This window comes from Palaemon carinicauda, chromosome 14, assembly GCF_036898095.1.
Source record: "Palaemon carinicauda isolate YSFRI2023 chromosome 14, ASM3689809v2, whole genome shotgun sequence".
Taxonomy (NCBI): domain Eukaryota; kingdom Metazoa; phylum Arthropoda; class Malacostraca; order Decapoda; family Palaemonidae; genus Palaemon; species Palaemon carinicauda.
The window spans coordinates 114,611,018-114,633,517 of NC_090738.1; the positions used below are offsets into that span (position 1 = coordinate 114,611,018).

At 35.1% G+C, this 22,500-nt stretch overlaps 1 protein-coding gene across 5 annotated transcripts in view; it reads left to right on the forward strand.

Moving 5' to 3' along the window:
- LOC137653629 (methyl farnesoate epoxidase-like) overlaps positions 1–19,335 on the forward strand; it is a 24,525-nt gene extending 5,190 nt beyond the window's left edge. For 2 of the 5 annotated variants that reach the window (XM_068387200.1, XM_068387201.1), the window contains exons 2-11: positions 308–424; positions 2,687–2,920; positions 3,871–4,037; positions 7,457–7,582; positions 8,109–8,219; positions 11,210–11,324; positions 12,038–12,218; positions 13,528–13,627; positions 15,723–15,882; positions 17,549–19,335. In XM_068387200.1, the coding sequence (XP_068243301.1) occupies positions 346–424; positions 2,687–2,920; positions 3,871–4,037; positions 7,457–7,582; positions 8,109–8,219; positions 11,210–11,324; positions 12,038–12,218; positions 13,528–13,627; positions 15,723–15,882; positions 17,549–17,730 (1,455 nt within the window). In that variant the 5' untranslated portion in view covers positions 308–345 and the 3' untranslated portion in view covers positions 17,731–19,335. The other 3 variants (XM_068387202.1, XM_068387204.1, XM_068387203.1) reach the window with 3 other exon arrangements.
- Positions 19,336–22,500: the final 3,165 nt, after the last annotated feature.

Genomic DNA, 22,500 nt, shown 5'->3' on the forward strand with positions numbered 1-22,500 from the left:
TTCTTGACAGATCTTCTAAAGGAGTTTAGCAAAGAGAGAGAGAGAGAGAGAGAGAGAGAGAGAGAGAGAGAGAGCACTGGACTTCTTTTAGTACATTTATTGATGATGCTATATATCACATAATTGTGCAAAACCATTCAATTACTTTCTTGACAGATCTTCTACCGGAGTTTAGCAAAGAAAGAGAGAGAGAGAGAGAGAGAGGAGAGAGAGAGAGAGAGAGAGCACTGGACTTCTTTTAGTACATTCATTGACGACGCTATACATCACATAATTTTGATAAACCATTCAATTATTTTCTTGACAGATCTTCTACCGGAGTTTAGCAAAGAAAGAGATGACATTATGTTGCTCGTTCTTGCCTTAATACTTTTGGCTACGTGGATCTACTACAGTGTTAAGAAACCGGACGGATTTCCACCTGGTAAGTTTTAAAAAACCGGACGGATTTCCACTGGTAAGTTTTAAAAACCGGACGGATTTCCACCTGGTAAGTTTTAAAAAACCGGACGGATTTCCACCTGGTAAGTTTTAAAAAACCGGACGGATTTCCACCTGGTAAGTTTTAAAATACCGGACGGATTTCCACCTGGTAAGTTTTAAAAAACCGGACGGATTTCCACCTGGTAAGTTTTAAAAAACCGGACGGATTTCCACCTGGTAAGTTTTAAAAAACCGGACGGATTTCCACCTGGTAAGTTTTAAAATACCGGACGGATTTCCACCTGGTAAGTTTTAAAAAACCGGACGGATTTCCACCTGGTAAGTTTTAAAAAACCGGACGGATTTCCACCTGGTAAGTTTTAAAATACCGGACGGATTTCCACCTGGTAAGTTTTAAAAAACCGGACGGATTTCCACCTGGTAAGTTTTAAAAAAACGGACGGATTTCCACCTGGTAAGTTTAAAAAAACCGCACGGATTTCCACCTGGTAAGTTTTGCCTACTTCGAAATTCCTCCGAAGTCATGGAAATATATGTGTTCGTTTTACCTCTTTATTTTCTCAATTATTCTCTCTAGTAGATTTTGTTATTATTATTATTATTATTATTATTATTATTATTATTATTATTATTATTATTATTATTATTATTATTATTATTATTATTATTTTCTCAAACAATTATTCTCTCTAGTAGATTTTATTATTATTATTATTATTATTATTATTATTATTATTATTATTATTATAATAATAATAATAATAATAATAATAATAATAATAATAATAATAATAATAATTATTATTATTATTATTTTTATTATTATTATTATTATTATCATTTTTATTATTATTACTTGCTATGCTACAACAATAGATGGGAAAACAGGATGGTATTAGACAAAGGGTTCCAACAAGGAAAATAGCCCAGTGAGGAAATGAAATAAAGAAGAACTACAAGAGAATTTTAAGAAAAATTATAATATAAAAATAGATCTTTTATATATAAACTATAAAAACTTGAAAATAACAAGAGGAAGAGAAACAAGATAAAATAGTGTGCCCGAGTGTACCCTCAAACAAGAGATCTCTAACCCAAGACAGTGGAAGACTATGGCACAGAGGCTTTGGCACTACCCAAGACTTGAGAACAATGGTTTGATTTTGGAGTGTCCCCATTGTGTATTTGATATTATTGCTATTACCCTTTTAACGTTACGTTATTTTTTCTTTTATTTTTCTGTTAATGTTGTACTTTAGTTTTCTTCTATGCATCATTGTTTGGTGTTTACTTTTGATCAATTCCTTGTTAAGTAATCGTCAGTTAATCTATTATAAAAGTGATTGAGATATAGTAGAAAACTAGATTTTGAAATATCAAATACAGTAAAAATTGTGAAAGTTTTGCCACGTATAATTTTACTTGAATCAGCATTATTTTTTCTAAATATTCTATTGCAAAAATTGCACATCTTTTATGTATATTTCCCACATGTGATTTCTCTTTAATAGGACGCCAATCTCCCTTAAATTTTGCTTCAATCCTACTATGACTTCACATAGATCTCATGTTGATTTGGTCTCATTCTCACCTCTTAATTTCTTAATTCCTTAATTTCTTAAAAGTTTTATATCAGTTTTGCCTAAATCATACCCAGATCTCCCATCAATATCCTCCAAATTTTCCTTCAATTTTTGTGACCTTGGTTTTACACAAATATCACAGCACATTGAATTTGCTCAAATTTTACCTTTATATCAAACGTAACTCTGTTTGATTGGCTTACCTTGATTTCTCATATCTTACCTTTATATCAAACGAACCTCTGCTTGATTGGTTTACCTTAATTTCAATTTCTTATATCTTACTTTAAGATCATACGAATCACTGTTTGATTGGCTTACCTTAATTTCAATTTCTCATATCTACCTTGATATCAAACGTACCCCTACTTGATTGGCTTACCTTAATTTCAATTTCTCATATCTTACCTTAAGATCAAACGAACCAGTTTGATTGGCTTACCTTCATGTCAATTTCTCATATCTTACCTTAATATCAAACGAACCAGTTTGATTGGCTTACCTTAATTTCAATTTCTCATATCTTACCTTGATATCAAACGTACACCTACTTGATTGGCTTACCTTAATTTAAATTTCTCATATCTTACCTTAAAATAAAACGAACCTCTACTTAACTGACCTACCTTAATATCTCATTAATGCAACCTTAATTCCAGGACCCCCTCGATACCCTTTCGTCGGCTACCCGTTCATCGAGAGGCACTTGGTCCACAAGCACTTGTGGCGCCTTTCAGAGACCTACGGACCGGTAGTGGGTATCTATTTCGGTCCGCAACGGACCGTGATCATCAACGGATGGTCGGCCGTAAAAGAGGCTCTGGCGACCGACGACCTCAACGGACGTCCGGAGAGCCTCTTTATTAAATACCGAGATGACGGGGAAACCAAAGGTAGGATTTCTTATGGGAGGTCCTATGAAAGAGGTTTATTCAAGGACGGATATGTCCAGCGTGAATATGGAGGAGCTGCTTATGTGAAAATTAAAACTCTTAGTGTTCTGAACATTATATCTATGCCAACTGTCAATTTTGCTTCTTTAACCGATTTAATACATTTAGAAATTTGCATTGAAAAACGGTAAATGCCTGGCAACATTTATCCCAGGATTCTTACCGTTTAAAAAATGGATATATTAACGTAAAGGGGTGATATCACGGTCACCAATCCGTAAATGATAATAACAAAGTAAGGTAGAATTACGGTCGCTTGTATTTTACTGAAATATGGCCGAGAACAGTATATTTTTGCAGAGCATTTCCGATTAGAATTACGTTTTCTTCAACAGTATAGTACGCTTGATAACATTTATTCTTCAGTATTAGAGTAAAAAGTACTCTTTTATAGTATCTTGAATCTCGACTTTATTTTTCGTATTGAGAACCCTTATCAACAGTACTGCACGATATTAAACAAATTTGCCAACAAGGCTCCGAAGAATTTGAAAAGTAAAGTGGATTGGGTTAAGATTCGGGAATTAGAAATTTGTTTTTTGAATTAGGATATTAAACAATGTTGATACAATGGATAATATCATTTATCAATTGATTAATATACTTGATGATATAACTGATGTCTTTATCACAAGTAAATTCTAAATCCAAACCCCGTATTACCAGAAATTAAACAAATTTGACAACAAGGCCCCGAAGGATTTGAAAAGAAAAGTGTATTTTGTTAAGATTTGGGAATTAGTTATTTGATTTTTGAATTAGGATATTAAACAGTGTTAATGCAATGGATAATATCATTTACCAATTGATTAATATACTTGATGATATAACTGATGTCTTTATCATTGGTAAATTCTTAAATCCGAACCCCATGAAAAAATATTTTCCAGGCGTCATGTTCACCGAAGGCGAATTCTGGAAGGAACAGCGCAGATTCTCCTTACATAACTTCCGAAACTTGGGATTTGGAAAGCGCTCTCACGAGGCCGTTATGCACGAAGAAGCCCAGGAACTCATTAAAGAAATCGAAGGAACAGACGAAGGAGTCGAATTACAAGTGAGTTTTTTTTTTTTTTTTTGGATCCGGGGTGGAGATTCACCGCCGGGGTTCTGCCTGCGGGGTTTAATTGCAATTGGGTCTGCCCCAATCTTTTCACCTCCCATTGTACTTCCTTTTAACACATTCCCTTTCAATCCTTCCAAAATCCTAATGCTCCCCTTCCCTTCCCCACCTATCCTACCCTAGGGTTAGGGTGGCTTGGAGGTAGCGTCCTTGCCTGGTGATTGCCAGACTGGGGTTCGAGTCCCGTTAGACTCGTTAATTCCTTTGGTCGCTACATCCTCATCATGCTTGTGAGCTAAGGATGGGATGTTTGTGAGAACCTATAGGTCTATTTGCTGAGTCATCAGCAGCCACTGCCTTCCCCTCCTTGGTCCTAGCTTGAGTGAAGAGGGGGCTTGGGCGCTGATCATATGTCATATGGTCAGTCTCTAGGGCATTGTCCTGCTTGATAGGGCAATGTCCCTGTCCCTGTCCCTTGGATGATTTCTAAAAATACAGAATTAGATATAGCATTATAGAGATTGTGAGAATGAAGTGGAGGGGACACATTGAGGCAGACTTGGATGGGAGACCTTAAGACAGAATTTAGGAGAAGACCCAAAGACTTAATTAAAGGGAGACCTTAAGACAGAATTTAAGAGAAGACCTAAAGACCTGATTAAGGGGGAGATCTTAAGACTGGATTTAAGAGAAGACCCAAAGACCTAATTAAAAGGGAGACTTTAAGACAGAATTTAAGAGGCGAAACAAAAACCTAACTAAAAGGGAGACCTTAAGACAGAATTTAAGAGAAGACCCAAAGACCTGATTAAGGGGGAGACCTTAAGACAGAATTTAAGAGGCGGCACAAAATCCTAATTAAAGGGGAGACCTTAAGACAGAACTTAAGGGAAGACCCAAAGATCTAATTATAGGGGAGACTTTAAGACAGAATTTAAGAGAAGACTCAAGGACCTGATTGAAGGGGAGACCTTAAGACAGAATTTAAGAGAAGACCCAAAGACTTAATTAAAGGGGAGACCTTAAGGCAGAATTTAAGAGAAAACCCAAAGACCAGATTAAAGGGGAGACTTTAAGACAGAATTTAAGAGAAGACCCAAAGACTTAATTAAAGTGTAGACCTTAAGACAGAATTTAAGAGAAGACCCAAAGACCTGATTAAAGGGGAGACTTTAAGACATAATTTAAGATGAGACCCAAAGACCTAATTAAAGCAGACCCTCAAACGCCAGGAGACCCAAAAATCAGGAGACCTAAAAATCAGGCGACCCCAAAAAACTAGGAGACCCAAAAAATCAGGAGACCCCAAACGCCAAAGACCCAAAATTCAGGAGATTCCAAACACCAGGAGACCCAAAAATCAGGAGACCTAAAAATCAGGAGACCCAAATACTAGGAACCCATAAATCAGGAGACCAAAACACTTGGAGAACCAAACACCAGGAGACCCAAAATTCAGGAGACCCAAACACCAGGAAACCCAAAAATCAGAAGAACAAAACACCAGGAGACCCAAAAAATCAGGAGACCCCAACACCAGGTGACTAAAAAATCCGGAGACCAAAAATCAGGATACCTCAAAATCATGAGACCCAAACACCAGGAAACCCAAAAATCAGAAGAACAAAACACCAGGAGGCCCAAAACATCAGGAGACCGGAACAACAGGAGACTAAAAAATTAGGAGACCCAAACACCGGGAGACCCAAAAATCAGGAGACCCCAAACACCCAGGAGACCAAAAAATCAGGAGACCCTAAAAGCCAGAAGACCCTAAAGTCAGGAGACCCAAAAATCAGGAGACCTAAAAATCAGGAGACCCAAAAATCAGGAGACCCAAAAATCAGGAGACCAAAAAATCAGGAGACCCAAACACCAGGAAACCCAAAAATCAGAAGACCAAAACACCAGGAGATCCAAAAAATCAGGAGACCCGAACACCAGGTGACTCAAAAATCATGAGACCAAAAATCAGGAGACCCAAAAATCAGGAGACCGAAACACCAGGAAACCCCAAAATCAGAAGAAGAAAAAAAAAAAAAACACCATGAGACCTAAAAATAAGGAGACCCAAAAATCAGAAAACCCAAAAATCAGAAAACCCAAACACCAGGAGACCCAAATATCAGAAGACCAAAATGCAAGGCGACCCAAACACCAGGCGACCCAAATACCAGGAGCCCCAAAAATCAGAAAACCCAAAAATCAGAAAACCCAAACACCAGGAGACCCAAATATCAGAAGACCAAAATGCAAGGCGACCCAAACACCAGGCGACCCAAATACCAGGAGCCCCAAAAATCAGAAGGCCTAAACACCAGGAGACCCAAAAATCAGAAGGCCTAAACACCAGGAGACCCAAAAATCAGAAGGCCTAAACACCAGGAGACCCAACGATCAGAAGACCAAAACACCAGGAGACCCAATGATCAGAAGACCAAAACACCAGGAGACCCAAAAATCAGAAGACCAAAACACCAGGAGACCCAACGATCAGAAGACCAAAACGCCAGGAGACCCAAAAATCAGAAGACCAAAACACCAGGAGACCCAACGATCAGAAGACCAAAACACCAGGAGACCCAACGATCAGAAGACCAAAACACCAGGAGACCCAACGATCAGAAGACCAAAACGCCAGGCGACCCAAACACCAGCCGACGCAAATACCAGGAGACCCAAAAATCAGAAGGCCTAAACACCAGGAGACCCAAAAATCAGAAGGCCTAAACACCAGGAGACCCAAAAATTGGTTGACTATTCGATAGTAAACACTTATTCAAGATTATCCCTTATGATACAAATTTCTCACACCATTTCTAATAGACCTTAGGGGTCCGGTGCGTGGAACATTGGGTCGCGAGTTACAAAGAAATCAGAGTGAGAAATTCAAAAGTTCAAACTTGTAGCGAATGTTTTTATGTTGAACAGGCTGACACGAATCTCTTTTTTTATAGTCTATATGAAAGATCTATTTCAATTATGTTACTGTTTTTAAAGTTCTTTATTTTAATTGGTTATTATTTATTTTGTAGTTAATTTATTTCCTTTTTTCCCTTCTTCTTTGGGCTATTTTCCCCAGTTGGAGCCCTTGGGGTTTTAGTATACTGATTTTTCAACTAGGGTTGTAGCTTAGTTGGAAATATTAGTAATAATAATAATAATAATAATAATAATAATAATAATAATAATAATAATAATCTATCTATTTACAAAGGCACTTCCCCTAATTTATAATAATAATGATAATAATAATAATAATAATAATAATAATAATAATAATAATAATAATAATCTATTCATCCATTTACCAAGGCACTTTCTGCAATTTATAATAATAATAATAATAATAATAATAATAATAATAATAATAATAATGATAATAATAATAATGAACCTTTTCTTTCCCCCAGGTGAAGTTGGGCGTGTCTGCAACTAACATCCTTTGGGCTCTAATGGGAGGAACCAGGTTCCAAAGAAATGACCCACAGCTAATCGATTTGGTTGAGAGTCTCAATAAAGCTTTCAGGGCTGGAGAGGTAAGCACTACTACTACTACTACTACTACTACTACTACTACTACTACTACTGCTTCCACTACTGCTACTGGGGTTCGAGTCCCACTCAGCCTCGATAGTTTGTTGTAGTGTTTGCAACCTTACCATCCCTGTGAGCTAAGGATGTAGGATTTTGAGTGAGCCTATAGGTCTACCTGCTGATTTATCAGCAGCCATTGCCTGGCCCTCCCAGGCCTAGCTTGGGTGGAGAGGGTGCTTGGGTGCTGATCATATGTATATACTGTATATGGTCAGTCTCTAGGGCATTGTCCTGCTAGCTAGGGTATTATCACTATCCCTTGCCTCTGCCATTCATGAGTGGACTTTACAACCTTTTAAACCTTTCATGCTACATATTTTACCTTATCTAATGTTGATCAACAGTATTAGAATTTACTAAATAAGATATAATTCGATTATAAAATCATTAACGAAGAACAATAGACAGCAGAAATGAGTAGAGTAAAAAAGAAAGATACATATTTTCGGTTGAATTTTTTGTCGACAGGTGACAGGGACAATTGTCGACATAATCCCTATTGCACGTCACGTCATGCCAAAGAACTCCAAATTTAGCATTACCATGGATGGAATGTATAAGGCGAAAGCTTTCATTGAGGTGAGTTTTAGACTTTATTCATTTGATTTGAATCCTGACTGTCTGTCTGTCTGTCTGTCACTGTGTTTAGGGTAAAATTTCATTAAATCTTGATATCCAATGATGTCTGAATTTAGATTTGACAGGTAAAACTTTATTAAATCTTGATAATTATGCAATGATGTCTAAATTTTGATTTGACAGGTAAAATTGGATTAAATCTTGATATGAATGGTGTCTAAATTTAGATTTGACAGGTAAATTTGATTAAATCTTGATATCCAATGATGTCTGTGATTAGATTTGACAGGTAAAATTTTATTAAATCTTGATAATGATGCAATGATGTCTGAATTTAGATTTGACAGGTAAAATTTTATTAAATCTTGATATGCAATTTGGATTTTATAGGTAAAATTGGATTAAATCTTGATATGCAATGGTGTCCAAATTTAGATTTGACAGGTAAAATTGGATTAAATCTTGATATGCAATGGTATTTAAAATTAGAGTTGACAGGTAAAATTGGATTAAATCTCAATATGCAATGATGTCTAAATTTAGATTTGACAGGTAAAATTGGATTAAATCTCGATATGCAATGGTGTCTAAATTTAGATTTGACAGGTAAAATTGGATTATATCTTGATATGCAATAGTGTCTGAATTTAGTTTGGTCAAATATTGTAGCAATCACTTTTCACACCAGAATGTTAAGAAAACAGCAATTTTATTCAGAAATTCTCCGTAAAAATATATTGTTCTTAGCGGTTTCTCAGTAAAATACAGGCGACCGGGATTTTTACCCTACTTTGTAATTATCTTTTACAGGTTGGTGACTGTAATATTCCTCCTTAACGTCAATATATTCGTTTTTAAAACGGCAAATGCCTGGTAACATTTATTCCAGGATTTTTACCGTTTTATTACGGAAAATTTTTAACAGTGCAGACATGTTAATCACCAACTGTTGAGCTAGACCATTCGCTCAAAGAATATACAGCTCATTTTGTCATTCGAATTCATATGGTATCCCTGTTGTTAAGAGAGTTTTTCACGATTATATATGCATTGCCCTACACTGTTAGAAATTTGCTGTAATAAAAAAGGAAAAAAAAGATCCAGGAATAAATGTTGCCGGGAATTTACCGTTTTATGAAACGGATATATAGTCGTAAAGAAGTGATATTACAGTTACCAACCCGTTAAAACAATAACAAAGTAGGGTAAAAATTACGGTCGCATTTATTTTGCTGAAATACGGTTGAGAACAGTATATTTTAACGAAGATTTTCCGATTGAAAATAGTTTTTTTTTAATTTTTTTTAAACAGTGTAGATCATTGATTCTCAACCGTGAGCCCGACATACAGGTGTGTCACGTGACCAGCCTAAGTGCACTGTTAAAATTTGCATTAAAAAAACGGTAAATGACTTGCAACATTTATTCCAGGATTTTTACCGTTTTAAAAATGGATATATTGACGTAAATGAGTGATACTACAGATACAAACGCGTAAAAGATAATAATAAAGTATGGTAAAAATTACGGTTGCCTGTATTTTACTGAAATACGGCTGAGAACAATATATTTTAACGAAGAATTTCCGATTGAAATTACGTTTTTTTTTTTTTTTTTTGAAATAGTGTAGATCAGTGAATCTCAACTGCTGTGCCCGAGACATAGGTGTGTCACGTGACCAGCCTAAGTATAATGCGAAACATTATCATGGCACACCGAATTTTCTTTGTCTAAATCCCTCTTTCAAAGTGAATCAAAGTAAACTACAGTTACATTGGCTTACGGGCTGCCAACGCAAGAGCACGTGTCTTGCATAAGGCAAGGCAATCTTAACGCGCGCGCGCGCACACACACACACACACACACACACACAATATGTCTAAAGATGCTGATGAACCAAGTTCATTGTTCGCGGTCTGCAGCGAAAACAAATGTCACATAAATCCATTGTTCTAAGAGAGTTACAAAGACATTTCCCTAAATAAATCGATTCTTCTAAGAGAGTTACAAAGGCATTTTCTAACCATTCGTCGCTGGAAGATAAAGATCTTATTTATTTTAAGAAAACTCTTAGATCAGCTGTTGAAACCAAATCATTGTTTTTCTGAGAACAATGACTGCATCTGAACGGGTTCAGCTTGCTTCGATTGTGATGCAGAAATGATAGCATTTAAATCTATAGGTCTCACTATTGCTCAATCAATTATACTGCCAGTTTGCAAACAGATAAACTGTTAAAAAACGCAATTTTAATCGGAAATTCTCCGTAAAAGTATACTGTTCACAGCCGTATTTCAGTAAATTACAGGCGGCCATAATTTTTACCCTACATTATTATCTTTTATGAGTTGGAAACCGTTATATCACTCCTTTACGTCAATATATCGGTTTTTAAAACGGTGAATGTCTGGCAACATTTATTCCAGATTTTTTATCGCTTTTTACAGCAATTTTTTAAGTGTAGTGAACTCCAGACTGGGGTTCGAGTCCCGCTCAAACTTGTTAGTTTTTTTGGTCACTGCACTCTCACCATCCTTGTGACCTAAGGATAGGAGAGTTTGGGGGAGCTTATAGGTCTATCTACCGAGTCCTCAGCAGCCAATCCCTGGTTCTAGCTTGGGCGGAGAAGGGACTTGGGCGCAGATCATATGTATATAGGGTCAGTCTCTAGGGCATTGTCCTGCTTGATAGGGCAATGTCACTCTCCCTTGCCTCTGCCATTCATGAGCGGCCTTTAAACCTTTATACAACAAGAACAACAACAACAACGACAACAGTATATCCTCTCTAAGAATGAAAATAGCAAAGTTACTGGAGAATTGCAGCACTGTTAAGGAGAAAATTAGATATATAGAAAAAGTGACATAAAATTAACACCACTGAGGCAGCCATTATCTACAAACAACCGCATAAAAGAGGGTCTCCTATCGAAATAATAATAATAATAATAATAATAATAATGATAATAATAATAATAATCCTTCCCTCAGAACTCAGTGGAAGAGCACAAAGCGACGTTGGACCCAGATAATCCAAGAGATTTTATCGATATCTTCTTGATAGAGATGTCAAAACACGCCGACGATAAGGAAACCACATTCAGAGGTAAGTCATCTTCACGATGAATGATTGAATATACAATGAATAATAAGATATATTGCAGGTTGCCAATTAGTTTAAAGATAGCTATAATATTGAGTTGGCACTTTGAAATAAAGGTGATAGTTAAGGAAGCAGGGAAATATATTGGCATGATTAGCTGGAGTAGAAGAATTAAAAATGTCATAGAAGTATGGAATGGAAAAGAATGAATGAGAGTAGTTAGATGAATGAAAAAGATTCATTTCATGCTAAAGCTGATGATATATTTCCATTCCATGTTTAAAACAATGTTTCTTGCAAAAACTGACGCCATGTTTCCACTCCACCTTTAAGGTTCCAACTCTGATGCAAGAGCTGTCGCTACATTTCTACTCTAAATCTAAACAACTAAATTTCATGCAATTTCTGATTCCATTTTCTACTCTATATCAATACCACCAACTTTCATGCAAAAAAATTATGCCATATTTCCACTCCACCTGTGAACCACAGTTTACCTGGAAAAGCTGTCACCATATTTCCAGTTCCCCTCTTAGCTACTAACTTTCATGCAGAAACTTATGCTTATATTTTAAACTCATAACTTTCATGCACTACCAAATTTCATGCAAAACTGGCGCCATACTTACTCAACACTTTTATGCCACTGAGTTAGAAAATGACCCCATATTTTCAATTCCTTTCTAATCCTGATCAAATCACCGACATTCCAACAGAGGACCAACTGGTGTCACTCTGTTCTGACATCTTCACAGCGGGGTCTGAAACTGGTTCAGCATCGGTGTCCTTTGCGTTAATGTTTTGCGCTCTCTACCCTGAATACATGAAGAAGATCCAAGATGAGCTGGACTCAGTCGTGGGCCAAGAACGCCTTCCGTCATTGGATGACCGTCCAAAGTAAGAAGCTTTGTTGTTGTAGATTAGTTTGGCTTTTTGCAAGCACACGGGCTCTTCTTCTGAAAGGAGACCTTAGAGAAAAGGCTTCCGAATTTCCTCGTTTTAAATGACCTTATCAAAACCATTTTTTTTGTTTCTATTATCAAACTTTAATTTTTTTTTCTGTTTTACCTGATTTTTATAACACTTCTTCAAGACTGACTGCGTGGTTTTAAGTTATCTGGCGTCATAGTACCAGGGCCTCTCTTCAAGAAGCCAAAAGGTCTATCACTTACCTCGAGTCTGGGTTAAAAATGAAAACCTTACCATAGGCCTCTACATAAGTAAAACAGTATAGAATATAAAACTTGTATTCCAATTTTTTTTTCTTTAGCAAATAAATTTCTTATCAACTACAGTATTAATTTCCAGGGGGAAATCCTTCCAGCTAAATGAGAATCTAAATATTGGCATACAAGTAGAAGTCTTTCAACAGTTTCAATCAAGTCTGAATACCTATTCTGTAGACCCAAATTGTTAAAGCGTAAAGCATACTAATATCCGGATTGACGACACCATCAAAGCTAAATCATTACAGATATTTCACTATCAGAGTTGAGACACAAGCTGTACCATTACTTCTCCAAGGTATGTTGGTTAGTAGTAATCAAATGCTTTAGTCTATACATCTCAATGTATGCTATCACCAGCTGGGTTAACTACGGCTATTTCAGATTTTCAAGTCAGGTAACTGCAGTTTTATAAACTACACTTGTTCTAACCTATAAACAAGGCCCAATTTGGCCCACCATCTTCAAGGCTCAGGTAAGGCCAAAAGAAAATAACAGGTCAACCCACCACTTATTGCTGAGGCAGGTGAGATGGACTTCTGACTAAACATTGCCAATGACGTCATTGTTAGAATCACCACTCATTATCTTCTCTCTCTCTCTCTTTCTGTCAGTCCGCGTTCTATATATCAATACCAGACTCGTTTAGGGCAATGTACACAGGTGTTGGGTATTTTTCATTTTAGTTCCACTCAGTAAAATAAAGAATAAAGGAGACCCCACAAATGTTCCCTTAACACCTTCTAGAACTACACAGACCACTACTAATAGAGTGAACCCTGCTGCCCTGCATTTTTCCTAGTGATGACGTCTCACCACTTGAGTCCCCGCCTTTGAGCAATTTTGGACGTGTTTATTGCACTGGTGGGTTGGCCTGTTCTCATACATTCTTTTGGCCTTAGGCTTAGGTACGTTAGGCAATAGTAAGTCGTTAACAGTTTCTATCTTCTCTCCTAATCGTGATATATTTTCTATTATAGGTTGGTTTATACCGAGGCTTTTATAACAGAGGTATTCAGGTTCCGTGGGCCAGCTCCCCTCACCGTGCCCCACTGTTCTACAAGAGACACCAAATTTCAGGTAGGCCTAATTCAATATCTTAACTAACATAGGTTCTTACAATCTAATATTCTCTGGTTTGATGATATCTTGTGCTCGACTCAGCACTAACTGGTGATATAATATTTAACTTTCTCGTATATTGAATAATTTTGTCGATGTTATCATGTGTTACATTTTCACAACCTGGCAGTACGTCCTTTTGATTTCCTCCTTTATCATATATTCTAGATGGAAATAATTCAATATCCTCCTTAGTAATAAACTTAGAATACTATTATTGTAATTTTCTCCTTATTATATATCTAGAATCCTGGTAATTCAATTCCTATTCTATAATATATTTAGGATAGTGTTCACTTAATTTCCTCATTTGCAATATATCTAGAATAGTAGCTATTTAATTTCCTCCTTTATAATACATTCAGAATACAGTTAATTCTTATTACCCCCTTTATGATACTTTCAGAATACAGATAATTTAGTTTTACCCTTTATGATACATTCAGAATACTGATAATTTAGTTTTACCCTTTATAATATATTCAGAATACAGTTAATTTTTGTTACCTCCCTTTATGATACTTTCAGAATACTGATAATTTAGTTCCCCCCTTTATGATACATTCAGAATACTGATAATTTAGTTTTCCCCTTTATAATACATCCAGAATACTGATAATTTAGTTTACCCCCCTTTATGAAGTATTTCGATTATTGGTAATTTATTAAATCTAAATTCCTCCTTTAAAACCTATTCGGAAACCAAATTAAGAATATAAAAGAAAATTTGAAAGAGATAAATCTGGTTCCATCCGGCTCTTCTGTTAACCCTCATTCAGTTCATAATCATTTTTTTTGTTAAGGTCTATCCTTTTCATCTTCATCATAACGAGTTTATTTTCGAAGGCCTCTCTATCCCATTTCAAACTGTTCTTAAAGGTCTATTGTTGTCACCACCATTATTGATAAATCATCTCGGTGTTTATTTTCGGAGGCCCTACTATCGTTTCTCATTTGATTAAGCAGTGGAGACCCTACTATCGTTTCTCATTTGATTCAACGGGTGGGGCGCTGTTAGTCATTAGTCATTGGCAGTTCATTGTTTTCTTGAGTCACTTGTTTTTCCGTTTTGGAAGTGATGTGTTTTCCCATGTTGTTGAGGCGTGATCCATAGCGGTTTTGTGATTGGAAATTTTATCAAGAAAGTGTATTAAGCCAAGGCTTGGATCGAGGACAATTTATTTTGTTTATTGCGTTTTAGGAGTCTTTGTCAAAATATCTTTGAGAAAAGTATTTGAATTAATAGGCACACGCATGTACTGTATATATATATATATATATATATATATATATATATATATATATATATATATATATATATAAACATATATATACATATATATATATATGTATATATATATATATATATATATATATATATATATATATATATATATATATATATATACATATATACATATATACATATATGCTATATATACACACACACACACACATATATATATATATATATATATATATATATATATATATATATATATATATATATATACATATATGTATATATATACACACATAGATAAACAATATTCACACTTTTATATATAAATACATATATATATATATATATATATATATATATATATATATATATATATATATATATATATATATATGCATATATATATATGTTGAGTATAATTATATATTATATATACATGTACCTATATATACAAACATAGGAATTACACAGATATATGCATATATATATGTATATATATATGTGCTGAGTATAATTATATATTATATATACAAGTACCTATATATACAAACATAAGAATTACACAGATATATGCATATATATATATATATATATATATATATATATATATATATATATATATATATATATATATATATATATATATATGTATATATATGCATATTTCAAAATTTAATTTAAATCCTAGATACAGGTCAATTTTGACCATATGAAAATACTCCATTATAAACTTTGAAATACTTACAATAGTTAACAGATTATAATACTTTTACTTCTACTATGAATTTACTTACTGTACATCCTCCGAAGGGCTACAACATTCCTGCAAGGACAATGGTCATGATCAATCTGTACAGCGTCCAGATGGACAAGGAATACTGGGGTGACCCTGAGAACTTCCGGCCCGAGCGCTTCTTGAATCCTGACGGGTCACTGAGGAAGGACGAACGTATGATTCCCTTTGGAAAAGGTGAGGGAAGGGGTCATCATTAAGAAAGTTTTAGGGGGCTGGAGAAGTGTAGTGTTCTATAGATGGTAATAGTGAAAGGTGAGAGAAGTGGTCTTTAGAGGGAAAAGAGTGTGGGGGACAGGTGCGAGAAGTGGTCTTTAGGGAGAAAGGGGAGTGAACGTTGAGGGAAGTTGTCTTTAGAGAGAAAGAGGGCCATGGGAAAGTGGTCTTTAGGGAGAAAGAAGAGTGAAAGTTGAGGGAAGATATCTTTAAAGAGTAAGGGGACCAAGGGAAAGTGGTCTTTAGTTGGAAAGTTGAGGGTGTCAGCTGGAAGAAACAGGTGAGGTATGCCTGCTGGGATAGTTTTGAATTGGGAGTTAGGACCATGTTCGGAAAGGGAGGTTACTGGAACTGGTAGAAGTAATAAAAGCCATAGATATTCTGGAATGAGATTGTTTGGAGGGTTATGAAAAGGGTGGTTGCTGGAACTGGTAGGACTCATAGGAATGCTGGGATATTCTGGAATTAAAAAGTTCGAAGGGCTATGGAAAGGAGGTTGCTGGAACGGGTAGGACTAATAAGAATGCTGGGATATTTTGAAATGAGAAAGTTAGGAGGTTCATGGAAAGGGAGATTACTGGAACGGTAGGACTAATAGGAATGCTGGGATATTATGGAATGAGAAAGTTAGATGGGCTATGGAAAGGAAGGTTTTTGAAAAAAGTAGGAGTAGTAGGAGTAATGGAATGTTCTAAACTGGAAAGTTGAGGAGGGGTCTGGAACGGTAGCATGTTGGAAGATTCAGGTCATATTAAAGCATTAAGATATTTTGGAATATTAAGCTAAGGATAGGCTCTGGAAAGGGATTTTAATGGAAACAATAAAAGAACCAAGGTATATGCTGGAAAGGGAATTGGAAAAGTATAACTTAATAGCACTATAATAATAGGTAGGGGTATGGAGGGTACTGGTCGGAAGAGGAACTTCAAGATTGAAATTTTGGAACTATTCTGAAAGATAGTTGAGAGATGGCAACTAAGATGGAAAGGGGAAGCAAGAAGCAAGATATGGAATAAAAGAACAGGAGTAGACGTATGATGGAAACGTTATTGGAAAGATTATGGGAAGGATGTATCTCGAAAAAAAAATATTAGAAAGGGGAAGTTATCGGAATATTAAAGGAAGTACTGTGCGGAAAGTGTGACGAAAGATATCAATGAATGAGAAATGAAACGTAATAGGGGAAATTAAGCAACGAAGATAATAACGACGTCGGAGGGAAACAAAACATAGTAGTAAATACAAAAGTGAAAGTGAACTAATAAAATTTATAATGATTGATAAATATCATGACTGATTTCTTACGTAAATTGTAAAAAATTATATACTACACTTGTGCCCATATGTCAAATAACCATAGAGAGAGAGAGAGAGAGAGAGAGAGAGAGAGAGAGAGAGAGAGAGAGAGAGAGAGAGAGAGAGAGAGAGAACTAATTCTGTATGGCTCTATGCAAATGAAACTAAAATTCTAAATAATTCTTCATCTCTCTTTATAAGCTGAGAGAGAGAGAGAGAGAGAGAGAGAGAGAGAGAGAGAGAGAGAGAGAGAGAGAGAGAGAGAGCTCAGCCCATCCCATTTGTCTTACTTATCCAACACATTTCAATGAGTTTGCAATATCACCTGCAGGACGTAGGGCGTGTCTCGGGGAGTCCTTGGCCAGAATGACGCTGTACCTCCTCTTTACGGCCCTGATACAGAAATTCTCCTTCGAAATCGACCCCTCGCTCCCCTTCCCAGATACAGAGGGCATAGCAGGGTTCACCCTCGGGCCTCCAAAGTTCAGGGTCTTTGCCAAGAGCAGATTCTGAAGATGGAGCAGAAGAAGAAGAAGACGTTGAGATATACTCCACTATTTCTCTTTTAACTAATTCCTATATTATTGTTATTACTATTATTATTATTGTTATTATTATTAGCTAAGCTACAACCCTAGTTGGAAAAACTGGATGCTAGGAGACCAAGGGCTCCAACTAGGAAAAATAGCCTAGTGAGGAAAGGAAATAATGAAATAAATAAAATATATGAGAAGTAATGTACAATTAAAATAGAATATTTTCTGAACAAAGACAACATTAAAAAGATCTTTCATATGTAAACTATAAAAAGAGACTTATGTTACCATGTTCGACATGAAAACATTCGCTGCAAGTTTGAACTTTTGAAGTTCCACCGATTAGGCTTAATAGAAAGACAGCTGGACTTTTATCAACCAAGAGAGCAGACAGGCGTTAGAAGCGGGTATTCAGCAAATGACCATATTAATATAATTAACCAAATAATGAAAAAATCAATAGAATATCACAAACCACTATTCATGGCATATATAGAATACGAGAAAGCATTTGATTCTGTCAAAACCTCAGCAGTAATGAAAGCCCTTCAAAGTCAAGGGATAGGCGAATCAACTACCTCATTAGGAAGATTATTCCACAACTTTCGAGAGGAATATCTATAAAATCCATAGCAGTAATGTCTCTTTAACATTTGTTAGAATTGTGTCCTGGCTTGTCAATGACGCTTAGGTTTCTCCTTCCGACGGCCTCTGTGAATATCCCTAGTTGTCCGATTAATTTACGCAGCCAAAATTATGTTGAGATTATACAAGAAAATTTCTTTTCTTTTGAAGAAAAATATTACATTTCTTATCCATTCACCATCTCAAACAAAGCTGATTTTGTATTTAAATAAATTTCTGGTTTATGACAGTTTCTTAATGAATGTACAATAGATAAACGTCCTTATAGGAAATATTTAGTAAATGGGATTTATTTATTAAGTAACCGTTCGTAAAAAAAATGAATTTATGAATATTTTTTTTTGTATAGGAGAATATAGATGTGAGGACTTGAAGGCTACACGCTGTAAAATAAAATTCAAACTTCGAAAAAAGACGTTTCTTATAAGTATAATTAAATATATATCAATATTTTCATAAATGAAAGATGCATATGTTATAATATATTTTGTTTTATAAGAATTTTATATATTAATTAGTTTGAATTATATTCACCTAATTATATTCATTGATAATTTTCATGTTCATGCATTCACTCCTCCATTTAAAACATTTGAATTTGGTTTAACAAGAAAAAATATTATTTACTAGTAAAATCCATTATTTAAATGTTGGAATATGTACCTGTTTAATATTTTATTTTCGATGATTTTTATCATAAATTGTATAAATTCGTCTACTCTTATAACTAAATAATAGTTGTTTATTCCGAAGGCCTTCGATACACAGATAAAAAGCGCTTGAAGTCAAAAACTCTTTTCGTTAGATTATCCCTTGAAATGTTGTCTCGAAAACTTTAAACTTTCAGGTCTTAATTTCTTTAAAGCCAACTTTAACATTTGAGTGAAAAGTTGTCCAGCTTTATATCACGTAACTTGTAAATAAATAAAGTATTTTTGGTAGGATATTTCATTTACCAAAGAAACCATCAATTGGTGAGCCCAAGAAAAGTTTTATGGAAGCAGTCGCCACCTCAGGCTATCTTACCTGTCTTATTATTTCCATTACTATCTTTATCATTATTACTAGCTAAGCTAAAGCCCAAGTTTGGAAAAGTAGGATGCTGTAAGCCCAAGGGTTCCTACAGGGAACAATAGCCCAGTGAAGAAAGAAAATAATGAAACAGAATAGTGTGCCTGATTGTACCCTTAGGCAAGAGAACTCTACCCCAAGACAGTGGAAGACCATGGTAAAGAGGATATGGCACTACCCAAGACTAAAGAACAGTGGTTTGATTTTGGAGTGTCATTTTCCAAGAAGAGCTGATTACCATAGCTAAAGCGTCTCTTTTACCCTTACCAAGAGGAAATTGGCCACTGAACAATTACAGTGTAGAGGAAAGAGGAAACTGTGCAAAGACTAGGCCAGACTATTCGGCGTATGCTTAGGCAAAGAGAAAGTAAGTCTTAAGTAGAGAGGTATCGAATCTAGTACTGTCTGGCCAGTCAAAGGACCCAATAACTCTCCAGAGGTAGTATCTTAACGGGTGGCTAGTGCCTTGGCCAACCTACTACCACAGAGTTATTGAATATGAAATAAAGTAAATCAGGTAAATAGCACTAGAATAGAAAGTTTGTGGGATTAGGAACCTGGTTCGCGAACGGGAGGTGGAAAGTCTGGTGTTTCCAGATGGTAGTTTGCTATTATTATTATTAATATTATTATTATTATTACTATCCAAGCTACAACCCTAGTTGGAAAAGCATAGCCCAGTGAGGAAAGGAAATAAGGAAATAAATAAATGAAGAGAACAAATTAACAATAAATCATTCTGAAAAAGGCAACAACGTCAAAACAGATATGTCATATATAAACTAGCTGATGATGAAAGGGCTCTTGAGTAGGAAAACATAAAGTACATTTCTTTCAGCATTTAGAAGAGCTGAATACTCACATCAGGGTTCCACACCAAGCCAATTCAGCTCTTCACTGTAGCTATAGACATCTAAAGAGCTAGATGCAGGGTTCTTACCAGCAGTCTACTCAAACAAATAGAAGTTGAAGAGGCTTTAATAATGATAGAAAGATAAAACTGGTAGTTAGCGAGAACTTGACTATGAGGGCAAATGAAAGCCTAGAGATGTCAAACGCTGAAGTGATTTGGAACTTCAGTTAGATCTATCCTAACAAAATAGAAATATATATGCAGAGTAAGAAGTGAAGTATTCTAGTTTGCGTTTGGGAATATGAATAGATAAAAACAAGTGGTCAACATTGGTCATTTCCTCCCTGAACAAACTCTCCACGCTTCACAGTTTCAGAATTGGGCTAGTTAAGTGAGAGAGAGAGAGAGAGAGAGAGAGAGAGAGAGAGAGAGAGAGAGAGAGAGAGAGAGAGAGAGAGAGAGATTTCTTCCCTGAACAAAATCTCCTTTCTTCAAAATATCAGAATAGGGCCATTTAAAAGAGAGAGAGAGAGAGAGAGAGAGAGAGAGAGAGAGAGAGAGAGAGAGAGAGAGAGAGAGATTTCTTCCCTGAACAAAATCTTTCTTCAAAATATCAGAATTGGGCCATTTAAAAGAGAGAGAGAGAGAGAGAGAGAGAGAGAGAGAGAGAGAGAGAGAGAGAGAGAGAGATTTCTTCCCTGAACAAAATCTCCTTTCTTCAAAATTTCAGAATTGAGCCAGTTAAGAGAGAGAGAGAGAGAGAGAGAGAGAGAGAGAGAGAGAGAGAGAGAGAGAGAGAGAGATTTCTTCCCTGAACAAAATCTCCTTTCTTCAAAATTTCAGAATTGAGCCAGTTAAGAGAGAGAGAGAGAGAGAGAGAGAGAGAGAGAGAGAGAGAGAGAGAGAGAGAGAGAGAGAGATTTTTTTAGGGCCATTTGCATGTCAGTTAATTATAATTTAATGACTTCGTGTAGTGCTTATCTTGTTGTGGGTTTCGTCTGAGGAAAATGTGATGTGAAATGGTGTTTCTTTATTTATCATGGCATGTTGCTTGCCTTAGGCACCTAGTCTATGCCATGTGGCTTTGATAGAACACCTAGGTTTGCTTGTGTTATATTATCAGGTTAAAAGGTTTGGAATAGCGATTTGTAACAAAAACAGCTCTAGAATTTCATGAACAGATGGAGAAACCTGGGTTATTATTATTATTATTATTATTATTATTATTATTATTATTATTATTAACTAAGCTACAACCCTAGTTGGAAAAGCAAGATGCCATAAGTCCAAGGGCTCCAACAGGGAAAAATAGCTCAGTGAGGAAATAAGGAATGATTGACTACCTGTCAAAAATGTCCAATAAACTTTTGTTGTGTAGATAAGTGTGAATATTCCGGGAGGGGGGGGGGGGGGGGTTAAAAGCAGTACTCAGACCATTGTGTTTTATGTCTCTCTTTCTTGTATAATTCTTGATCTTTAATATTATAAAACAAAAAAATATTAGCAAGAGGATAGTAACGAGGAGAAGTTGAAGATGAATAAAATATGGCATGAATGTTAATATAAATGTTCGCAGAAGTAAATCAGTATTATTAATATTAATATTATTGAAATTATTATTATTATTAAAATGATCGAAATTAATATTATTATTGAAATTATTGAAATTATTAAAATTATTAGAATTAATATTATTATTAAAATTATTAAAATTATTATTATTATCAAAATTATAAAGATTATTAAAATTAGTATTATTATTGAAGTTATTAAAACAATCATTATTAGAATTATATAAATTATTAAGATTATTATTATTATTGTAAAAATCATCAAAATTATTATTATTATTATTATTATTATTATTATTATTATTATTATTATTATTATGTCGGTAAGAAGAGTAAGAAAGAGATTTTGCTGAGAATTACATTGTTAATAATAATTTGAAAAAATGAAAAATCTCTTCTTAGTTATACAATATTAGCAAACGACTCATGATATGCCAGGATAGAAATGCGGATAAATTCCTTAGTTCTTGCAGAAAAAAAAAATACTAAGACTTTCAATAATTATCATTTGAGGTGAACAAATGGGTGAACCAGGATAGAAAGAAATTAAATATTACCTAAGGATGGTAATTCTATGACCTAGATAGAAACACATATAATCAAATTT